General features: G+C 48.3%; 1 protein-coding gene across 1 annotated transcript in view; it reads right to left on the bottom strand.

Moving 5' to 3' along the window:
* PYCR3 (pyrroline-5-carboxylate reductase 3) overlaps positions 1-20,123 on the bottom strand; it is a 183,617-nt gene that overhangs the window by 134,368 nt on the left and 29,126 nt on the right. Inside the window, exon 2 of the mRNA XM_069621766.1 lies at positions 7,764-7,828. Coding sequence (XP_069477867.1) covers positions 7,764-7,828 — 65 coding nt within the window. The remainder of the gene's footprint in view (positions 1-7,763; positions 7,829-20,123) is intronic.

The following is a 20,123-nucleotide window of genomic DNA, read 5'->3' on the forward strand; positions in this document are numbered from 1 at the left end:
TCACGGGTCTTGATGTTTTCCCAATGTATGTTTTTTGTCAAGGACCAATGAGAACATAAATGACATTAAGAGTGTTGCAAGTGGCATGATGTTTCAAATACCAAGACCTGCCGTTCATCATAACTGAAGTGCAAGCAGTCGTAGATTTACATTGGCTACAAGAGCCACATGGAAAATGTCCAGATATGGGCTTAAGACTCCAAAGAGCCGAAACTGTTGGCTGCCTTTTAGTCATAGTCATCTGCTCGCGAGAGCCAGTTCTTCAGATGTTTGCCTTTTTTAAAAGCAAAGATGGGGCGTTCCAAATCAGGATTATTAAATTGCAGCAAGTGCCAATGTTTAGAAACAATTTTCTTAATATCATTATGATGCGTATTGTAGGTCATGACACACAATACGCTTGCTGGTGATATTTTCCTTAATTTTCTTAGTCAATAAGATATCCAGATGTTGATTTTTAGCTAGTAGATCGCAAGGTAATATAAACTTGACACATCTAGGCACCGGTAGTGTGCAGGGTAAAGCCTTCTGCATAGACTACATAATGGCGACACTAGATATACTGACCCGCATGACAGGATGCAAGATCCTCCCCAGAACATTCTCTGATCACGCAGTAACTTTCACAGTTCATTAAACTTGGCCAAGGCCCATACTATCTAGGTGGAGGGTTAAAAATAGAGTGGAGGAAGATCCAGGAAACAGAAGGAGTTGTGCAGGATATAGAGCAATCCATCTTGCATAATACCGGCAGCGTTAATGCAAGCACGTAACGCGAAACCTTTAAAGTTTGTATTAGGGGTAGCTGCCTAACCAGGGTGGGTGGGGCACGACTGAAGGCCTTGAAGGAGGGAAATAAACATTTTGGAAATCAAACAGACGACTGGTGCAACTGGTGCAGCAATGCACTCACAGTGGCTGCGGGAGACCAGGGATGAACATAGCAGCAGCCGAAATCAAGCTTCTGGCAGGGCCTGCTGAAGCTAGGGCATACAGGGAGGGGGACCGCCCAGGCAGAACGCTTGCCTGGGCCATCCGGAAAGAAAAAGAGCTCACATACATCCTGGAATTTGAAACAGACAGGGAATAGTGTGAGAGATAATGAGGGCATTAATGAGGCCATCCTATGGTTTTACCATACTTTGTACATGGCACAAACTAATGTGGATATTGCGGCGATTGTCCTTTCTGGATCAAGTCACACTGGGCTGGCTAGACCGGAACAGGCAATACATTTTGAAAACCCCATAACGGTTGAAGAGATCAAAAAGGCGATAAAAACCCTACCCAATAACAAAGCACCTGACATTGGCAGAGTTTTATAAGCAGGATGTGGAGGAAGTAGCACCACATCTTCTGCGAATGTAAACGATTCAAACAGGCACTCTTCCGGAGACCAACCGGACAGCCCCAATAACATTCCTTCTGAAACCACAACAAGGACCTCTGGAAATGTGCATACTATTGGACTCTAGCCCTAATAAATACTGATAACAAAATACTGGACAGGATAATAGCCAACCGCTTGCTGCCACATATACAGACCTCAGTGCTATCGGACCAGGCAGGTTTTGTAGTAGGACGGTAAACCCAGAGTAACTTGCAAAGATCGTTTGCTCCATTACACAATATACACTGTAAGGTACCAGCAGGGATCACATCCCTTAATGCGGAAAAAGCTTTCGACTCAGTCGAATGACTGTTCCTGCAGGATCTCAATCAATTTATTAAACTGGTACAATTACTGCATGTCTCCCCTAAAGCAATGATGTTAACAAATAGAATCCAATCCAAAGTCATCACCTCTACGCACTGAACAAGACATGGATGCACATTGTTGTTCACACTAGCCATAGAACCATTAGCGTGCTATGTGAGGGATTTTCATAGTCAAAAGGGGTATCAAACTGTACTCAAGAATCAGCATCATATCATTATATGCAGACGATATACTGCTTTATATTAAAGAACCACAGAGAAACCTCACAGCTATAATGGCGGTTGTGGAGCGATATGGGGTTCTGTCAGGGATAACAATCAACTGGGATAAGTCGGAGGTGCTACCAATAACTCCGGAGTCACGAGGGAGGACGTACTGATAATCAGGTAGTGCCCTGAAGGACTTATGTACCTGGGTATTGTGGTAGCGGAGGACGTGACAGTCCTTTATGCAGAGAACATCAACACTCTGGAAGCTACGGTGGATGCTTAGATTCACCTGCCAGTTTTTCAGGCGGCAAGGAACTCCCTGGCAAAGATGGTGGTGAAACCGAAATTATTATACGTCTAACAATGTACTGATAGTACGCCCTGTGAGTTAATGGTGAGGAGTTAAGAGCCTGATGGATGTGGCTGGTGTGGGCATGCAATATCCCCAAATAGCTTATGACTTACTAATCAAATCAAATGTAAGGGGGCGGGGGAGCTAGACTATCCCGATCCATATGCATATTATTTAGCAGCACAGGTACAATATGCTGCATGGTGATCGAGAGCACCGACTGAATATTCCACATTGGGATCGAAACGGTAACATTGCACCCCAGTAATGTACAGTCTGTACTATGGGGTAGGCAACATCGAAACAGGAAGGAAGTGCAACCCGTGGCCACAATGTGTCTGGTCTGGGATGGAATAGCCAAGGAAGTAGGGACGATAGTCTATACTCCCAAAAATTCTCACTCTATGATATATGTGGAATTGAAGTAACCACGGAGAAGGTGTTCAAAATACACTTTCAGAGCCTGAACATATTCACATTGCAGGACATCTTTGTAGAAGGGAAGAGGACCTCAGTGGAACAACTTAAAAAGCTAGGGAACTGGGGTGGTATAATGGTCTTCATGTACTACAGGTTTAAGCAGGCAATACATTCTCAACTTCCAGGCATCCCAGAGGAACCTCCTCCCTCGACGATTGCTCAATACATACGTGAGGAGTCAGGAATGAAACAGACACAAATTTGCCATGTCTTGGTTAACGACTTATTTAAATGAAAAGGGGGTGGGAAAATGCCTCTCGGACCTAGCCCCAAGAGGATTTCCCTGCCTAAACTCAAACTAAGGGGCTCTCTGTGTCAGAATGTCCAAAACAATACTGTCATGTGTGCAAAGTTCAATCATGACCCTCACACTAAAACTAAACTCTGAGGTGAAACAGTAAATGTCTTTAACCTCTGGGAGGTTTTGAAAATAAGTTCATAAAATAAGAATAAATGGTTCCAAAACAGAAAGTCTTTGATAAGAAGTCTATGCTCAAGAGGGTGGCTCCCTGCCCCTGGATTCTGCCTTGCCCTCTAATGTTTCACATATAACATGTCTTTAGGCCTCTTGTGACCCACAACAATGTAACCCACAACAATGTAAATGCACAAACTTGTCGGATTTTCCAATATGTCTCTTCTTGAATATATACTCTTGCGATTGCCTGGTATACTCTCCTGCCAGGGCTTCTGATTCTCACACACTTGCGACTTCTGTATACTTTTTCGCCACACTTGTAGTTATACAGGTTTGCTGCCCCTTTCCCAAAGTTGCATATACACTTTGTCTTTCACCATGTCCTTCGGCTGCACTATCCGTTTTGAGTTCCTCGCATTTGCACAAAATATATTTGTCTAGCTCTAAGGGTTTTGTTTGCAATTTAAAGTCCCTTCTTATATTCAGTTTATTTAGGCTTTTTCCGTTTTGGTTTCTTTGGCTTCATTCACTTTCGTTCAGCATTGCCGCCGATAAGCCCTGGGGTCCCCAGTGCCTCTGGGCAGAATCACCAGTATTCATTGGCATGGTTGTGCGGCTCTGCAGTCAACCGGTGAAATGTCTCCATTGGCTTTTCTCTCCCGACCGCTTCCTTCTGGGGTTTTCCACTCTCACGGCTTGTCTTCTCCACGCCGGCTCTGGTCCAGACGCCAATAGGAAAAGGGCTGCTTGCATCACCTTTGAACGACCAGGAGTCGCTTGCTGGCTGCTAGCGTTCGTGTGGCGTGCCTTTGCAGCAACCGATGAAGCCATGACATCTCCCCGGAGATTGTCCTCCCCCCTCCATGTGATCCTCCCTCATATAGGCGCCCCCAGGATCATGTACCGGCTGCCGGCCCCTGGCCACATGGGAGGAGGTCTCTGCCAGGAAGTCAGTGCGGACACCATCAGGTTCATCACACTTAGAGCCACCCAGATACTATAAAATGGTGTCAATCATATATAGGGTGATCAAAGAACAGAGGGTAGACACACAAAACAGGGCGCAGAAAAAGTGGGGAGGGAACCGTCACTAGGAATATTACCCAACACCAATGAAAACAGCATGCATGCAAACTAGGAAAATAGCTCACACTAATTAACACAGGCTCACGCATTATAAATACCTACACCAGGTGTACTACACACCCCTCCAACTCCACACCTATTAACCGGAAAGGTTGACTGAATGTACCAGATGTCAAGATCAGAACGCTGACTTTATACATCGGGTATGGCAATGTAATGGGGTATTAAGCTTCTGGCAGCAGGTGGTACGGACCATCAAGGAAATGATAGGAGACCAGTTTCCCGAAGCCACCTGAATTGGCCTCATGGCGTCTTTCCAGGCGATAGGAAAACCGTGAGAAGACTCCTGGGCATGGCGTCAGTAATAGCGAGATCATTGATAGCTGGATCCTGGTTCAAAGGGCCGCCACCCACACTACAGCACTGGCTGAATGCTATGGCATACTCGGAAGTAAGGGAAACACAATATGCAGCGCAGCTAGGAGTAGGCCAAAAGACATCTGGGCCCCACTAAGGCACTACCTGAAGGATAGAACCAGCGCAGGGAATAATGGCGGCTCTGAACTGAAGGGCGGGCATTAAACATGGCGGAGGCGCTGGCACAACAGTAGGAACGTAGTAAGCAGTGCGACTCTGCTATGAACACCAACAGAGGGGTGGGAATACGTATAGCTGGTACTAGAAGACAAACCTAATTGGTAAAAGGGCTGGGTTAGTTCATGGCGGTATGAGGATCGGAGGGGAAGAGCCGGTGATATGAAGGGGACCATATCTAGAAAGATGACAATGCTGGATTGGAGTTTTGTATATTAATACAAAATAATTTTCGGGTTAAAAAAAAAAAAAAAAAAACATGTTCCTTAGTTAATCAGTAGCTGGGTTGGTTGCTTGCTCTTTTCTTGCTACACATTTATCTTCAGTACACAGTTTATTTTCATTTTAGGTAACGCGCACATTGCATGAACGTGGAGTAATAAAAACAGGCGAAAACCTAGTGTCGGGGAGTAGGTGATCAGACATGGGATATGCCAGGCCACACTGCTGAACAGGAAGGGCAACTACAATGATTGATCCAGAGCGGAATGGGTGGGTAGATCAGTTTCTCAGACGAGATATATTGAGAGGCTGTGCCCGAAAATTAAATATTGCCTGCAGAAATCCCTTTCTGAGATGACAAAGCTTTCAGAAAAGAAAGCAAGCATTTTGGGGTAGTAAAGAATTAGGTGGAGGGTTGGGCGGTGGAGCAAGCACATCAACTGCAAAGAGGCAGAGCACAAGCAAGCCGGCTGGGACGCAAGCAAATGGGGCAAAACACGGTCAACATTTTAGGGGGAAATCTGCAAGGACCATAGCAGCCCACTCTCCAGAACTGCCTTTCTGCAGGTCTGTTACGACAAGGTAGCTCACAATTATGGGTAGAGACCACAAAAGATGCACTAACCTCCTTGGGTAAATTTCTCAACCCAAAAGTATCAGTGGACACTAGTGCAATACCACTATGCGGCTAATACAGCGGTGTAGAATTCACCCCTGGAGCGTCTGCCGGGTGCAGACACTGCTCCCTTCTGACTGCAGGACAGAGCCAACTAGGGCCAGCAGCTAATTTCTCCTAGGCTGGACCACATCAAAGCAAATTACAATCTGCTGCTCGCCACTATTTAAGGAGGAAGCAGAGCCAGGCGTTTCCGCTTTACAACAGATCTCTTGTCGTGTATGGACCGCCCAGACATTTGCATTTAGGCTAGATATTACATTCAGAAAACATTTGTATTTTTTGCCATTTGGATGAAAGAACATCCTGTTCTGTAGCATCCCTGATTGAGCCGTTTCTATCTCAGCAGTTCTCCTAGTTATTTAGCCCTGGAGAATACTGCAGAGGGGCAGAACTCCTTGTCCTAAGGGAGAACTGGATGCATGCCAATTTCCCACTAGATTTTCCCACCCCACACATACTTGTCGACAGGAACTGCTACCCAGTTCCTCCACAAACCACCTACACTGTACTATCCCCCCCCCCCCCCCCCAAGCACTTGCACCTTCTGCCACCACCCTCACCTCCTCCTTGATCAATGCCCCATCCCACATCCTAATTGGCAGGTGTTTCCACTGTTTCTTTCTTCATGTTCTACCTGGCCTCACAAGCCCCCTCTACACCCCTCTACACATATACACAGCCCTCAACCGCATCAAACCGCTTGGCTCCATGTTGTACCAGGAGGCTCTTGCCCCTGCTGCCCTGCTTCTACCTGTTCCCTAGTGCGGAAACCTAATCGAATTGTGCCGAGCGTCCTCATGTGTGCCCTGGCAGCCTGCAGCACGTGCGCCACTGTGTCCTGCCGCAGAAGTGTGCAGCCTTTGACCATCTACAGCAGAGATGAGCGGGCAACCATCCACACACCAACGAGGAGCCAGCTTGTCGACCAGATTAACATGACTAGAAGTAATGTGTTAAACAGTTCTTGACGACCAGTTGACCGTCTGCCAAGGCTGTTGGTGAGGGGGGGGAAACCAATGCTGGAGAATTTTGCAGCTAAGCAAGTGTTGGAACACTCAATGCAGGGTTCAAAATTGAGGGGAGCTGTGAGCTAATGTTTAGCTCCTGCTTCTAGCCTACAAGAGCCTCGTCAGCTTGAAAGCAACAGCTATGAAAAGCTACTTTTGGCTCTCCAGGCAACTGGTGCCTTTCAAACACGCATGCGTGACATTAACTGCGTATTTTGGAATCCTAATAAAGGAGAAAAGAATTAGGATACATCTAGTACACAGGTAATCATACATAATGGACAAATAAATTAAAGTGTGCATCTCATGTGGAAGTTACGGTTCTCCAGTGGTAGCTCCTGCCTACTGGGTGATGCCTAACAACCCAGGAGCTGGTCTTGGCTCCTGCTCATCGGTTCTTAATTTCCAACCCTACCATGCTATGCTATGCTATGGATTGTGTCTTGCCTTTACAGCACCTGGTATGCCGCCATGTCTCCTTCTCAGACACAACTAATTTCCTCGATCACTGAAACCCTGGGCGAGTGCTTCTTCCATTTCAATAGACAGGCACTTGCACAAGCATTTTATGAACTCTGTGTTGCGCCAGAGTGCGAATTGTGATCTGCCCTTGACACAGAGCGTCAGAAAGAGGCTCAACAGCACATTGCCGCAGGATGAGAATGACAAGTGTCAAGAAAAAGGGAGATGCAACCGCACCGGGCAACAGAAAGTAAAACCAATAGAACAGGGGATCTGCAACCAGAGGGTATCTAGATATTTTGGCCTACGACTCCCAGGATGCCTCACCATTGTCTTTGCTGGCAAGGGCTGATGGGAGTTGCAGTACCACATATCTGTAAAGACAAGGGCTGAAGAGCCCTGCAGTTTAGGAGATGACACCACTAAGTCGGGTTCAAGCAATAAAGCACAGCAGATGACCAGGAGGTTGGCCCACAAAAGAGATAAAGCATGTGAAGCAGCATGAAAAAAAAGAAAGCATGTCAGCACCCTCACCTTAAATTTTCCCAGGTTCCTATCAGAGGGTGCGCTCACCAAAACATTTTCTGCTGGGATTTGACCTTAAAACAAATGGGAACAGGAGAGAAACCATTTGAATCAAATCATGACAAAAATCTTTAATAAAGAGTGCTGGCCTTAGAAAATCTACTTTCCAAGTTTTTATTCTAGGATCTCCCTGGAGGATATACAAAATGTTGATCCAATGAGCAGTTGAGTATTCCCAAGTATCCCGAACCATTCCCAAGTAAGTGTGCCCGCCATGCACACCTCTCCATTGCTTCCCATCTAGGGTCAAGCTTTATAAATCCCATACATTCATTCCACACATGAGCGAGTAGCTGTAATGAACGATATGATAAGTCAGGAGTACTGGTGCAAGTCAAGAGCGTTTGAATGCTTACAAAGTAAAGTAGAACCAGAGTAAAACAGAGAGTCAATCTCCGGGGCCGCAGAAGCCTTTACAACCCTGGCACCCCAACCCAGCACTGAAGAGAACAAGATCTTTTTAAGAATGTCAGATACACATAGTTAAGCGTACACCTACGTGCGAGACGTGCAAACTTGCAGAGGTAGTCGGGGTGCACCTGTATTTCAGAATGAACCTGGGATGTTAGAGATTGGGGGGGGGGGGAGAGGGGGACTAGATGCTGACATTGCTTTCTCATGCCATGCGGCTCTCCCTGTCTCACACCACAAATAAAACAAGATGTAGGGACTGAAACAGGAGTGAAAAATTAAAAGCATCCTATATTGTACTGGCACCCTACCCATGGAATGCCTCAGATGTGCTTTTTGTAGCCTATGCAGGTAATTTCTATTAGGTACGGCATCCTTATTGCTCACAATGCACACTCTGGTGATCTACAATCTGGCAAAGAGGGCTGAAAGTGGGCTACTTCCCCAGCCAGCAATGCGGATCTCTCAGTCCGTGATCGGTTGACCCCTGGCCCCACCCCGCTCCCCAAGATTATGCAAGTACCTTCACAGTGCAGAATATCTACTGAACCTTATATTCACATGAACTTTTGTCTGCTAATAATCAATATGCATTCATTTACACTGCTGCTTAAAAGCACATTTCCCATTGGTAAGCACAGGTAACTCAACATCTTTCCATCCCAGGTTCTAATAATAATGCCAGGACATTCTTCAGGAGAACATTTGACTATTGCAGCAGGCCAGAAGGAGGACACGGACATAGCGTTCACACCTGCACTGCTTATTGATTAAATTAGAAGACAAATGCCTATCTTTCCCCTATTGCTATGAGGGCAATGCATAAAATAAGTAGTGTCGCATAGCAATTTGCTGCGCAATTCTGTAGGTTTGCTAATCAAATGGACACTGTAGCAAAGTTAGCTATTTAAGTTGCCCTCTTCAATGAAAGCACAGCTCGCCCTGCATTCCTCTTGCTCTCTGTGCTCTCTTAGCTACAAGTGCTAATGGAGAAAAGATGCAGCAGTAATCATCTCCTCCACTCTTTTTTTTTTTTTTTTAAATATGTTTATTTATAGCAAGGCAGTATAGGTTACAAACAGTATCGGGTGGCAGTATAACATTGCAAAGAAAAGATTCTGGCTTTGTGTCCCTTTCCCCCCCCATCATTCCGGTTTTCCCGGGCCAAAGATTCAGTCTATCACCCCCGCCTGGTGCGTACTCTCCAGGTCCCCCAGGGCCCAACGGGCGTTGATTGGCTTGAACGTCATTGCAGGAAATCGCTGATCATAGTCCAGCACTGGAGCCCATACATTCTGGAAGCGGTGCAGAGTCCCCGCTCTCGCAGCGGTGACCTTTTCCGCTATTAAAATGTCCCACAATTTTCCCCACCAGTGGGCTAGGCAGGGGCCGTCTTGCGACTTCCAGAAACGGGCCAGAACTGTCTTGCCCGCCAAGAGGCATTGTGTGAGGAGCTTAGCCCTGTTGCCGGAGCGGGGGTAGATTCCGGGGACCGGGATCCCCAGTAGAATTGTCTCAGGGTCCAGTGGGAGGGCGGAGCCGGTGACTTGTTCAATGGTTGAGAGACACCTGGTCCAGAATTGCTGGATCTTGGGGCATGTCCACCACATGTGAAAGTAAGAGCCTGGTTGACTGCAGCCTCTCCAGCAGGCGGGGTCCACTTGTGGATTCATGTGGTGGAGTCTGAGAGGGGGGTAATACCAGCGCAGGGTGAGTTTGTATGCACATTCTTTGTTGGTGACGCAGGAGGAGTGGGTGCGGGACCATATGTCTACCCAAGTTTGGTCATCGAACGGATGGCCTAGGTCCGCCTCCCACTGAGCCATGGATCGAGTTTTTGCCGCCAGAAAGTCCCCCGAGAAGCATCTATATATGGCTGAAGTTCTTCCTCTAGCCGGCAGATCCGCGAGGGTTAGCTCCAGTGGAGTCGGGGGGCGAGTTGCCGCCTGGAGGGTCTGGGGGTGTGAACACCAGTGGCGGAGCTGGCAGTATGTGAACCTGTCCCTCTCTCGAAGCCGAAAAGTCTCCTTGCACTGTTCGAAGGTCCGGGGTCTGTTTTCGGAGTACATCTGCCCCAGGGTTTCAAGGCCCCCGTCTATCCAATTCTGGAAGTTGCGGGGGAGAGATCCCGGGGAGAAGTCGGGATTGTGAAAGATCGGCGAAAGGGGGCCTCGGCCCCTCGGGATTCCTTTCTGCTTTAGAGCCCAGTCCCAGGAGCTTAGGGTCTGCTTCGTTGTCAGTAGGATGTCCTTCCAGCGCGCCCTGAGAGAGGGTTGGATGTGAGGGAGGAACCGGAGGGGGAGCGGGAGCTGGGCTTGCTCTAGTTCCACCCATCTGGGGCGGGCTGTGCTCGACTGCCAGGCGTGTAGGTGTGACAGTTGCGCCGCTGCCCTATAGGCCTGCAGGTCCGGGACCCCTAGGCCTCCCAGCCTGGCGTTACCAATCAGAGTCTTGTGGGGGATCCTGGCCTTTTTGCCTTTCCATATGAATTTCGATATCTTCCTCTGTAAGTCGTGGAGGGTCTGGGTCGGGAAGGGCACCGATAGAGATGAGCAGGCATAGAGGAACCTAGGGAGCAGGTTCATTTTGACAGCTGTGAACCGGCCCATTAGTGAGATCTCTTGCGTGGTCCAGCGCTTCAGGTCTCCCTCCAGCTCCTTGATCAGTTTGGGAAAGTTCGCCTGATAGGTCTCCTTTGGGTTTGCTGGGATGAGAACTCCTAGGTAGGGGATCGAGTGGTCCCGCCATTCAATCGGGCACAGACCCGTTAACGCCTCTTTTTCCTCTGGGCGGAGGCCGATTCCTAGGGCCACTGATTTGGCGAAGTTGACAGTAAAGCCGGTGACCTCCCCCAATTCCTTTATTTCGGCCAGGGCGTGTTTCGCTGAGGTACTGGCTTCCGTGAGTGTCAATAGTACATCGTCCACGTAAAGAGCGATTTTGTGGTGGGACGGGCCCACCTGAAGTCCCTTAATGGATTCATTCCGCCTGATCTTCTGGGCGAAGGGCTCCATTGTGAGGGCGAAGAGTAGGGGTGACAGCGGGCAGCCCTGCCTTGTCCCACAAGACAGAGGTATCGGGGCTGAGTGGGCGCCATTGATCCTGAGGATGGTTTTAGGCTGCTTGTAGTTCGCCAGGATCATGGCTCGGGCTGTGGGGCCGAACCCAAATGCTTCCAGGGTGCATTCCAGATAGGACCAATCGACTCTGTCAAAGGCTTTGGTTGCGTCCAGGGCCATTAAGGCAAGGCCTTGGGAGTCGCGGTGGGCGATGTTCACTAGGTTCAGAGTCCGCCGGATGTTGTCCCCTGCTGCTCGGTGAAGAATGAAGCCTGTTTGGTCGGGGTGGATTATTTCCGGGAGGATAAGTGCCAGGCGGTTGGCCAAAATCTTCGAGTACAAGTTGGCGTCGATATTCAGTAAGGCGATGGGTCTGTATGACGCCGGATCTCTCGGGTCTTTCCCCGGCTTAGGAAGGAGGACCGTCACCGACTCTTGCATTGTGGGGTTACAGATCCCGAGACCTGGAAAGAGTTGAAAAGGGCCACCATGTGGGGGATAAGCTGGAGCTTAAATATCTTATAGAACCTCGGGGAGAATCCGTCTGGGCCCGGGGCCCGCGATTTGAGGGCCTTGATGGCTCCGTCAACTTCTTCATCTGTTATTGGGGCTTCCAACTGCTCTCGTGTGGAGTCCGGGAGACGCGTCAGGGCTGCGTTCCGCAGGTATGCCTCCTGCTTTGACCGATCTCGGGGGGGTGCTGTCATGACCTGGGTTAAGTGGTCCGAAGCTAGTTGTAGTTTCGTCTGTTCGGAGTGATGTATCACCCCCTGTGGGTCCCGGAGCCCTATAATTGTGTTGGTCCGTCTCGTTTTAGCTAGCTTGGCCACCAGCAACTTGTTGGCCTTGTTGCTTTTGGCATAGTAAAATTGTTTGGTCTTCGCCAAAAGTTGCGCAGTGTGTTCTGCATAGTGGGCCTCCAGTTTCTTCCTGGCCGAGCGAAGCGCTCTCTGTGTCTTGGGAGACCAGCCACTCTTTTTCTGGGCTTCCTCAGCTGCTCGCAAGTCCTCCTCCAGGGATAGACAGACTTGTTTCCGGTTTCGATGGTAAGCTACGCCTTGGGCTATCAAGGATCCCCTAACTACAGCTTTCATTGTATCCCAGTTATTGGCTAGGGAGGTGTCTGCGGCTGGGTTCTCCTCAAAGAAGTTCTTGATGGTGGTGGTTATATTGTCTCTGATTGACATATCATTGAGGATTGGGTCATAGAGCGCCCATCTGCGTGTCGCCTTGGCGTGGGTGTTCTGAATGCTTAGTTCCATTATTATCGGAGCATGGTCCGATAGAATTCGCTGGCCTATCGACACCTCATTAGCGAGGGCGAGAGTTTGGGGGGAAGATAGAAGGAGGTCGATTCTGGAATAAGTTCGGTGAACGCCCGAGAAGAAAGAGTAGTCTTTCTCGGTGGGGTGAAGCACCCGCCATGTATCCACCACCTCCAGGGTTCTGAAGAGCCGCAGCAGACTGAGGGCCTGACCGAACTCGCCAAGAGCAGGGGGGTTGGATTTGTCCTTAGTGGGGTCCGGAACCCCATTGAAGTCCCCTCCGATTATTGTCTGGCCTTCCGCAAAGCTTGAGAGGGAGGAGCCCAGGGAATCATAGAAAGTTGCCTGTCCCGAGTTGGGTGCATATGCCGATACCAAGGTGTAGAGGTCCCCCAGCAGGAGGCACTTGATGGCCACGAAGCGGCCCTCCGGGCACATCATGGAGTCCAAGATCTGGGGGCGCAGGTCTTTCCGAAACATAATTGCTGTGCCCCCCTTTTTGGAGTTCCCTGAGGCGAAGAACTGGCGTGGATACATGCTAGATCGGAGCCGGCCAAAGTCTGCCGGGAGGAGATAAGTCTCTTGAAGGAACACCACACCGGCCTCCTCATCTTGTAGCTTCTGGAGAATCGATTTGCGCTTGGGGGGAGAGTTGAGTCCGTTAACATTCCAGGAAAGGCATCTCAGCGTCTGGTGTTCCGGGATCGGGGAGCCAGAGGTTCCTTGCTTGGGGGATGGAGGGGGGACTCCAGGTTGTCCATTAGCTGCCATCGTGAAGAGGGTGTAGAGGTGATCTGTACCGCACTTGCAGTTTTAACAGAGGCCCCCAACGGGAGGCCAACTTTTTAACTAGCGGGGTGGGAAACATTGTGGGTGTAACCCCACCCCAGGCCAACAGGGCCAATTGTGTCTGGCAAAGTAACGTTTGCATCCAAGGACTCTAAGATGAAGCGGACCTTGGAGGGGGGCATAGGCCGTGAAGGAAGCCCGCCGCGCCGGGCGAACGTAGGACTGTGTTGGGCCGGAGTTACTGTTTCTGAATTTAGCTGAAAGGGCGTTGGGACGCCGGAGGAGCGGAGGACATCTAGGGCCGCTCGAACTCGGGTTATCTTCTCCTGTTTCGGGAGGCCTTGGACCATGGAGGACGCCTGGGTTGGGGAGGGAGGGCTGACGTAGGGCTCCCCGAGGCTTACAAGTCTGGGGCGGTAGTTCCCTCCGGGGAGGAGGACGTCTGCATGATTTTAGCGGCATCTTCTAAATGGGATATTCTCCGGAGGGAGCCATTATAAGAAAATTGCAGTGCTGTGGGGAAGAGCCATCTGTATTTGACTTTACGCTCTTGGAGGAAGAGGGTTAAAGGTCGGAGAGCCCTTCTTTTCTGAAGGGTTGAGAGGGAGAGATCCTGATAAATTTGAAGAGGGTGACCTTGAAAGGAGAGATCATCTCCGGACCGACTGATAGCGGAGATAGCTTCTTTTGTGGAGAAATAGTGAACTCTCGTTATGACATCCGGGGACTGGTCGGAGTCTACTCCCCGACGCGGACGCAGTCTGTGAGTCCGATCCAGCAGCAGTTGGGATTTATCTAGTTGTGGGAGGAGGATTTGGAAGAGGTCTCCTATGTAGCCTGCAAGATTTTGGTCGGGGACTGAGGAGGGAACTCCCCGGATTCGGAGGTTATTCCGACGAGCTCTGTTTTCCAGGTCCTCTTGTTTGTATTCGAGGATTTCGCACCTGTCTTGGAGGGCTCTTACTGTTTGCTGAATATCTCCCATGGCAGCTGTTTGGTCTTGGGAGCGGTCCTCGATCTCACTCAGTCTTTGCTCCACTTCGGTCACCCTGTGGTCCGTTTGTTCCAATTTGGAGGTGAGTTCCGACATGCAGGACCGAAACTCGGCTTTGATGTCTGCCATAAACGCCAGTAGATCACCTCTGGTAGCTGGGGTGTCACCCTCCTCCTGGGAGATCATTGGGGTGGGAGTAACTGAGTCCGGTTTCTTTCCCCTGTCAGGAGCGGTGAGCATGGTAGCAATGTCCACGTTTTTAATAGCTTTCGACTGTCTCGACATGTTGGCGAATCGTGGGTGGGGAGGTGGTTTGGAAGGCCCACCCTGTGGATGAGCGTCAAGGCTCTTGATTGAGGAAAGGGAATGCTGGTTCCAAGCTTGGCCGGTGCACAGTGGCCTCAGATAAGGGGGTGAGCTCTCCAAATCTTGGTGGTGGGCAAATGTGTGGGGCGTAGGTTCCGGTGGGCAGATAGATTGATATGCGCCCACTTGGGACTAGACCAGAGAGAGCAGAGCGGGTGATGCAGTGGGCCGGGGCGCCCCAGGAGATACGCAGTCGGGTCGCTTCTGAGGCCAAAGGGGGCTATCCCTCCGGAGTCAGGGGTAGCCCGGGATGGAAATGCGGCCAGGTTAGCCTAGGCGCTTTGGGGGGTGTCAGAGAGGGCCCCGGGCCGGGGCTCCAGGCGGGCAGCGTTGATCAGGCTCTTCTCCGGGCTTGCAGCTGTGGGTCACTCAACGTGGCCCGGCTTAGACCGCTCCTCCTCCGTGGACCCAGGCTTGGATCCCCTGGTTGGGATGGTAGTGGGAGGGGACCTCCAGGTCCCGGGCCTGAGCGGTGGCCCCAGATGATGGTATGGGCCGGGGCGCCCCAGGAGTGCGGCGTATGGGGTCCGGATCTCCGGGTCCTGGGCAGCGAGGGGCGGAGGCAGGAGCCCGCCGGAGGGCGGAGGAGGGGGGGGTGGTGATGGCGCGGCCCCCACCCCAGACGCTGTGGCAGGTCCGGAGGGCTTCTCCCGTGTGGCCTCGAAGGGGTGGGAGGCCAGCCCCCCACCCGGGTCCTCACCCCCAGCAGCCCCTACCTGATGGGCACCGTCCGTGCCGTCCTTCGTCAGGCAGTCGCGTGCAGGTTTGGACTGGTAGTGCGGGAAGCGGGGGCCCCCCGCGGGCGGCGCAGCAGCGCCAGGGTCGCTTCGGGGAGACCACCTGAGGAGAAGTCCGGGGGTCTGGTGTCGCTCCGCCGCGCCCCGGGCGCTCGTGGAGCTGAGCCGCGTCTGGATGCGGCTTCAGGAAGCTCTCCCCGCCCTCCTGGGCCGAGAGACGAGCACGGCCGCCATCTTGGGGAGTCGTCGCTGAGGAAGGCTCGGGGAGCCGGAGCGGATAACTTCGTCCCCGTCGGGCGTCACGGTCCCCGCTTCAGCCTGCATGGGCCCCAGGTCCTCCGACGTCCTTGGGATCAGCTGGGCTCCGGTATCGAGGTGTGGAGCCGCATTAGGGGCCCAGAAGCGGCGGGCTTCGCACGGCGGGCCTCAGGGGAGCAGCCACATCGATGGCGCTCCAAGCCACGCCCCCCATCTCCTCCACTCTTAAGTGCCAATGGCATGTGTGGGAGTGCTAGTCATATTTTGTTTTCTTTTCCAAATAATTGCAGACCACAAGTAATTGGAATGATACTTGTATTAATCATTCTATATCCTGTCTGGCAACGACCAGTATGTGTCAACTTTATATATTTTTTTTTTTTTAAAAGACATTCATGCAATTCCATTCCTAAAATGTAAGTTGTTTGCATAATTACAGTATTGATACTGTAAAACACTGCATCATCTCTGTGCTGTAAAGTTTAGGGTAGTGTATCTACAGTTCATAGTGTCAGCTATATTTCATTTTGTTGGGGAAGATGCATCATAATGGCGAGTGTAAATGTACATGATCAAATGCTTTTGATGGCAAACCTAGTTCTGTAACCTGCAGGTTTCATACATAATAATAATTTAACATATATAGCGCTACGAATCCTCAGGTATCTGAGCGCTGATTATTATTACTCACAGTGTGTGGTGCTCATTTATCGACCTCGGAAGGATGAAAGGCTGGGTTTGGCCCTGCCGGGATCCGAAACTGCGTCAGCAGGCTCTGCACGGATGTCAAAGCGAAAGCTATATTCGCTGTGCTATCGGACTGGCTTATCTTGCAACTGGTGCTCAAACCATGAGCAAACCCATATTCCTCGACATTCCATAGGATCACCCTGTTGCTTTATACCGGGTACCCTGAAAGTGAGAGGACCACAAACTATAATAGTCCAACTGGTTGTGCCCAGTTCTCTGCCTGCTACGCAATCCACTCTGCTTAGTCTATATCTTTCCCCTTACATAACGAGTACACAAAGCAAACTAATGCTTATGCAAAGTAGTGATCAATAGTTCCATCCAGTCTGTACATCTACAGATCTACTGTAATACCAAATACTGTAGTTAGCCTCCAGAGCTCGCTTTTCTTTATGATTATGTTATACATTACCACCTGCAGGAGACAGCTGCCCAAACTGTTTTCAGAGTGTTTTTATCATACCTATTTATTTGGGTCCATTCATACAGCTAACATTTTACAGACACTCCCTTATGGGTCGCAAAGTGTTTTCGCCCACTCACATAGTCAAGTAGATTTTATGAAGGGCGAGTAGCATTTGCAAGAGACGTTTGAAACGTATATACTTTATTTGCAGTAAATGTCAAATAAAGGTTTTACTGTATATGGCTGGCCTCTGGGTAGCAGTGTGCCAAACAAAGTGGGTTTGTAGTCACATGCACCATTTTACAGAAATCACATTTTAAATATATTGCCACAATGTATCCAGTTAGTCCTCAACACGTCTTTCACTATAAACATAGGTCATCAGGAGGAGATGAATGCATATTTTTTATATGTACTGCATGCCTAGATTAATTTTAAAAAGTATGTTAACATGGCTCTTATGATTTTGATATATCAAAATTATAAAGTTAAAGAGTAATACAGAATATGATGCCTTTTTCATTGTACTTGAGAAATTACTTAATCTTAGTTATGATCATCATTGCTTGGATATCCTTTCCTTACGTTACAATTTTATTTCCTTTTTGAAGAGTAGGAAAGAATAAAGGAGGAAAATCTTTTTACTATAGGCCATCATTCCAAGTATCATTTCATTATGTATATACTGTCTTTAAGAATTATAGGTTTTTACCTTATTGAATCAGAAATCTCTCTCGCTCTTGCGCTATGTGGTAAAGGCAGCTATTTGATTACTGTCTGTGCGCCATCGATACCGTTATCCGTTTATCGCGGCTAATCTTTAGTAACGCGTTTTACTCTTCAGTATAGCTGGTAATAATATATTATTGGTCTTGTTCATCTAAATCAGTGAAGTAATGGTATACTCCATAAATTTGATTGACATATCTGATAATTTTGGTTTTGTTATAGACTTGGTTTTCAATTATGGTTGAGTCTTAAAAACAAAAGTTTTGTTTCAAGTTTCTACAAAATATTTTGAGATCAATTTGCATTTACATATAGTCATTAAGGTTGCTTGGACAAAATGTAAGGCCTTTGGCTGAGCGTGGTTTCTAATTTCAAAGGCACCCTAATATCTGATAAAGTACAGGATCAGTTTTTCTTGAACTGAGCATTCCTTATGGATCTTGCCATGATTCCTGTTGCTTGTATTTGTTGTTTTTTCTTCTTTCCTCCTCTTTTGCCTCTTGTTGGGTAGTTTCTTTAACCTGTTTTTGTTTTTATGAAGGTTTTGTTTTATTTGTCGACAGATTTGTTTTTTGAAGCTTTTTCTATACCTTCTCAGTTCTTCTATTAAAAAAAAAGGACAGTAAATTTCTACAGTATTAGTTGTTGCAAGCTTATTATGTGCTATTGGTGTATGTATCTCACTTTCACTGGTTGATGCTAAATCTGATGCTACTATTTTAGTAACTGTAGACGTGGCTTTTGAATTCATTATTTCCACTTTCATATCTTAAATCATGTCTTTTTTTAAAAGTAAAAATTCCTTCTTTATAATCTTGTTCTTTCCTTTTTTACATTTTCTTTGTTCTTTTTATTTCTGTAGCAAATTCAGCTAAGATCTTGTCCAGAATTTCATACCTTTTAAATGTTGCTTCTGGAATGTTCATTACTTATATTTCTGATTGTTATTTTAATCTGTTCCAAAATGATTGCACGAGTTCTCAGATTGTTTTATTATTCTCATCATTTCATAAGATGCAGTAACTAAAATGCTCTTGCCAGTCCTTTTAAGCCCACTCTGTCTCCTTCATAATAAGAAACAATACATATTTTCTGAGTCATCTTGCTATTCTTCCTACTTCAAGATATTGGTCTGCATTTTGCATCAAAATATACACTATACAGTCTTAGAGTCACTTGACTTCCAGTTTTCATCCACCGTTTCCCTGTATAGACTTTTTTGTGGAGATGGGACATGAAATCAATGTACCCCTCTTTTTTAATGTTATGTTAAGTTGAGTTATACCGTGCACCGTTACCATTGGCATGGTCTCCAGGCGCTCAAGTGATTATGTAAGAAAGAGGGTTGGGTAGGTCAGTGAGGGAAGAGAGATAGTAGGATAGAGGTTGTGCTTTTCTGTTGGTGTGTGTAGAACCAGGAGAAACTGGAGTCGGTGCGAGTTGGCTTTTTAGGTGTGTTTGGATTGTGCGCACTTTGGTTATTGTGTCCGGAAGGGCAACATCCAGTGACTGGGGTGTTTGTGAACAGCAGTTTGTTTTTATGGTGGATGTGTGGGTAGTGCGTTTGTGAGGCGAGAATGATCCGTTGGATTGTGTGAGGTGAGGTATGTGTGGGTAATGCTGGAGAGGAGCAAGGTGCAGAGGTTAGTGGTTGGTACGGTACATTTGTTTTATAGTTGTTTCCAGAATTCCTTCTGTCATTGCATTATCTCGGGTCCACAGTGATATTGCTGACAGCGCCCATTTTGTGCTAGCCACTGAGTTGAGTAGCCAGGTCTTCAGTCGTTTTCTGACTCCTGACTGTCGTTCTCATCTCCTTTGGGATCGAGTCCCTTAGATTGGCAATTACACGTGAGAATGCGGTTCCTCCACATTTTCTTTTTTCGTATGGTTTTATTTTCGATTGAGGTAGTCGCTTGATCTTAGATTACTTCCTGGATGGTAGCGGTTGATCTTTGTTTGGAGGAATTCAGCTCCTTGTCCAGTGTAGTGATTTGTGGGCGATGCAGATGGCTTTGAAGTTGATGCATTTATTTACTGGCAACCAGTGTAGGCTTCTCAGGGCTGGTGTGATGTGGTCTCTTCCGTTTAATCTCAGGAGTATCCTTGCTGCAGTGTTTTGGATGCGTTGGGAGTTTTTTAGTGAGCCGTTCTGGCATTACAAGGTAGAGGCTGTTCGCGTAGTCTATTCTTGTTAGTACTAGGGAAATGATTGTGAGGGTTCTGTGTAGGAAGGAGAGGTAGGGGAGGATCCATGTAAGTAGTTGCAGGAGGTAAAAGCATTTCTTTGCTATAGGGTTGACTTGTGGTTCTAGTGAGAGTTTGTTCATGAGTAGGCTCAGATTTATCACAGCTGATGCTTCCGGTTGGGTACCCATGCCAGATAGCCAGTTCAGCTGTGCGTCTGTTGCGTATTCTCTGGGGATGAGATCATTATCACTGTTTTGGTTGGGTTTAGCTTGAGGTTGCTGGTCGTCATCCAGCGGTATATGTCGGTGAGGCAATTGTTGAGGGTGATGTTTGTGTCTTGGGTTGTGGCCATCTT

This window comes from Ambystoma mexicanum, chromosome 5q (assembly GCF_040938575.1).
Source record: "Ambystoma mexicanum isolate Mex_15411 chromosome 5q, UKY_AmexF1_1, whole genome shotgun sequence".
In the NCBI taxonomy this organism is placed as follows: domain Eukaryota; kingdom Metazoa; phylum Chordata; class Amphibia; order Caudata; family Ambystomatidae; genus Ambystoma; species Ambystoma mexicanum.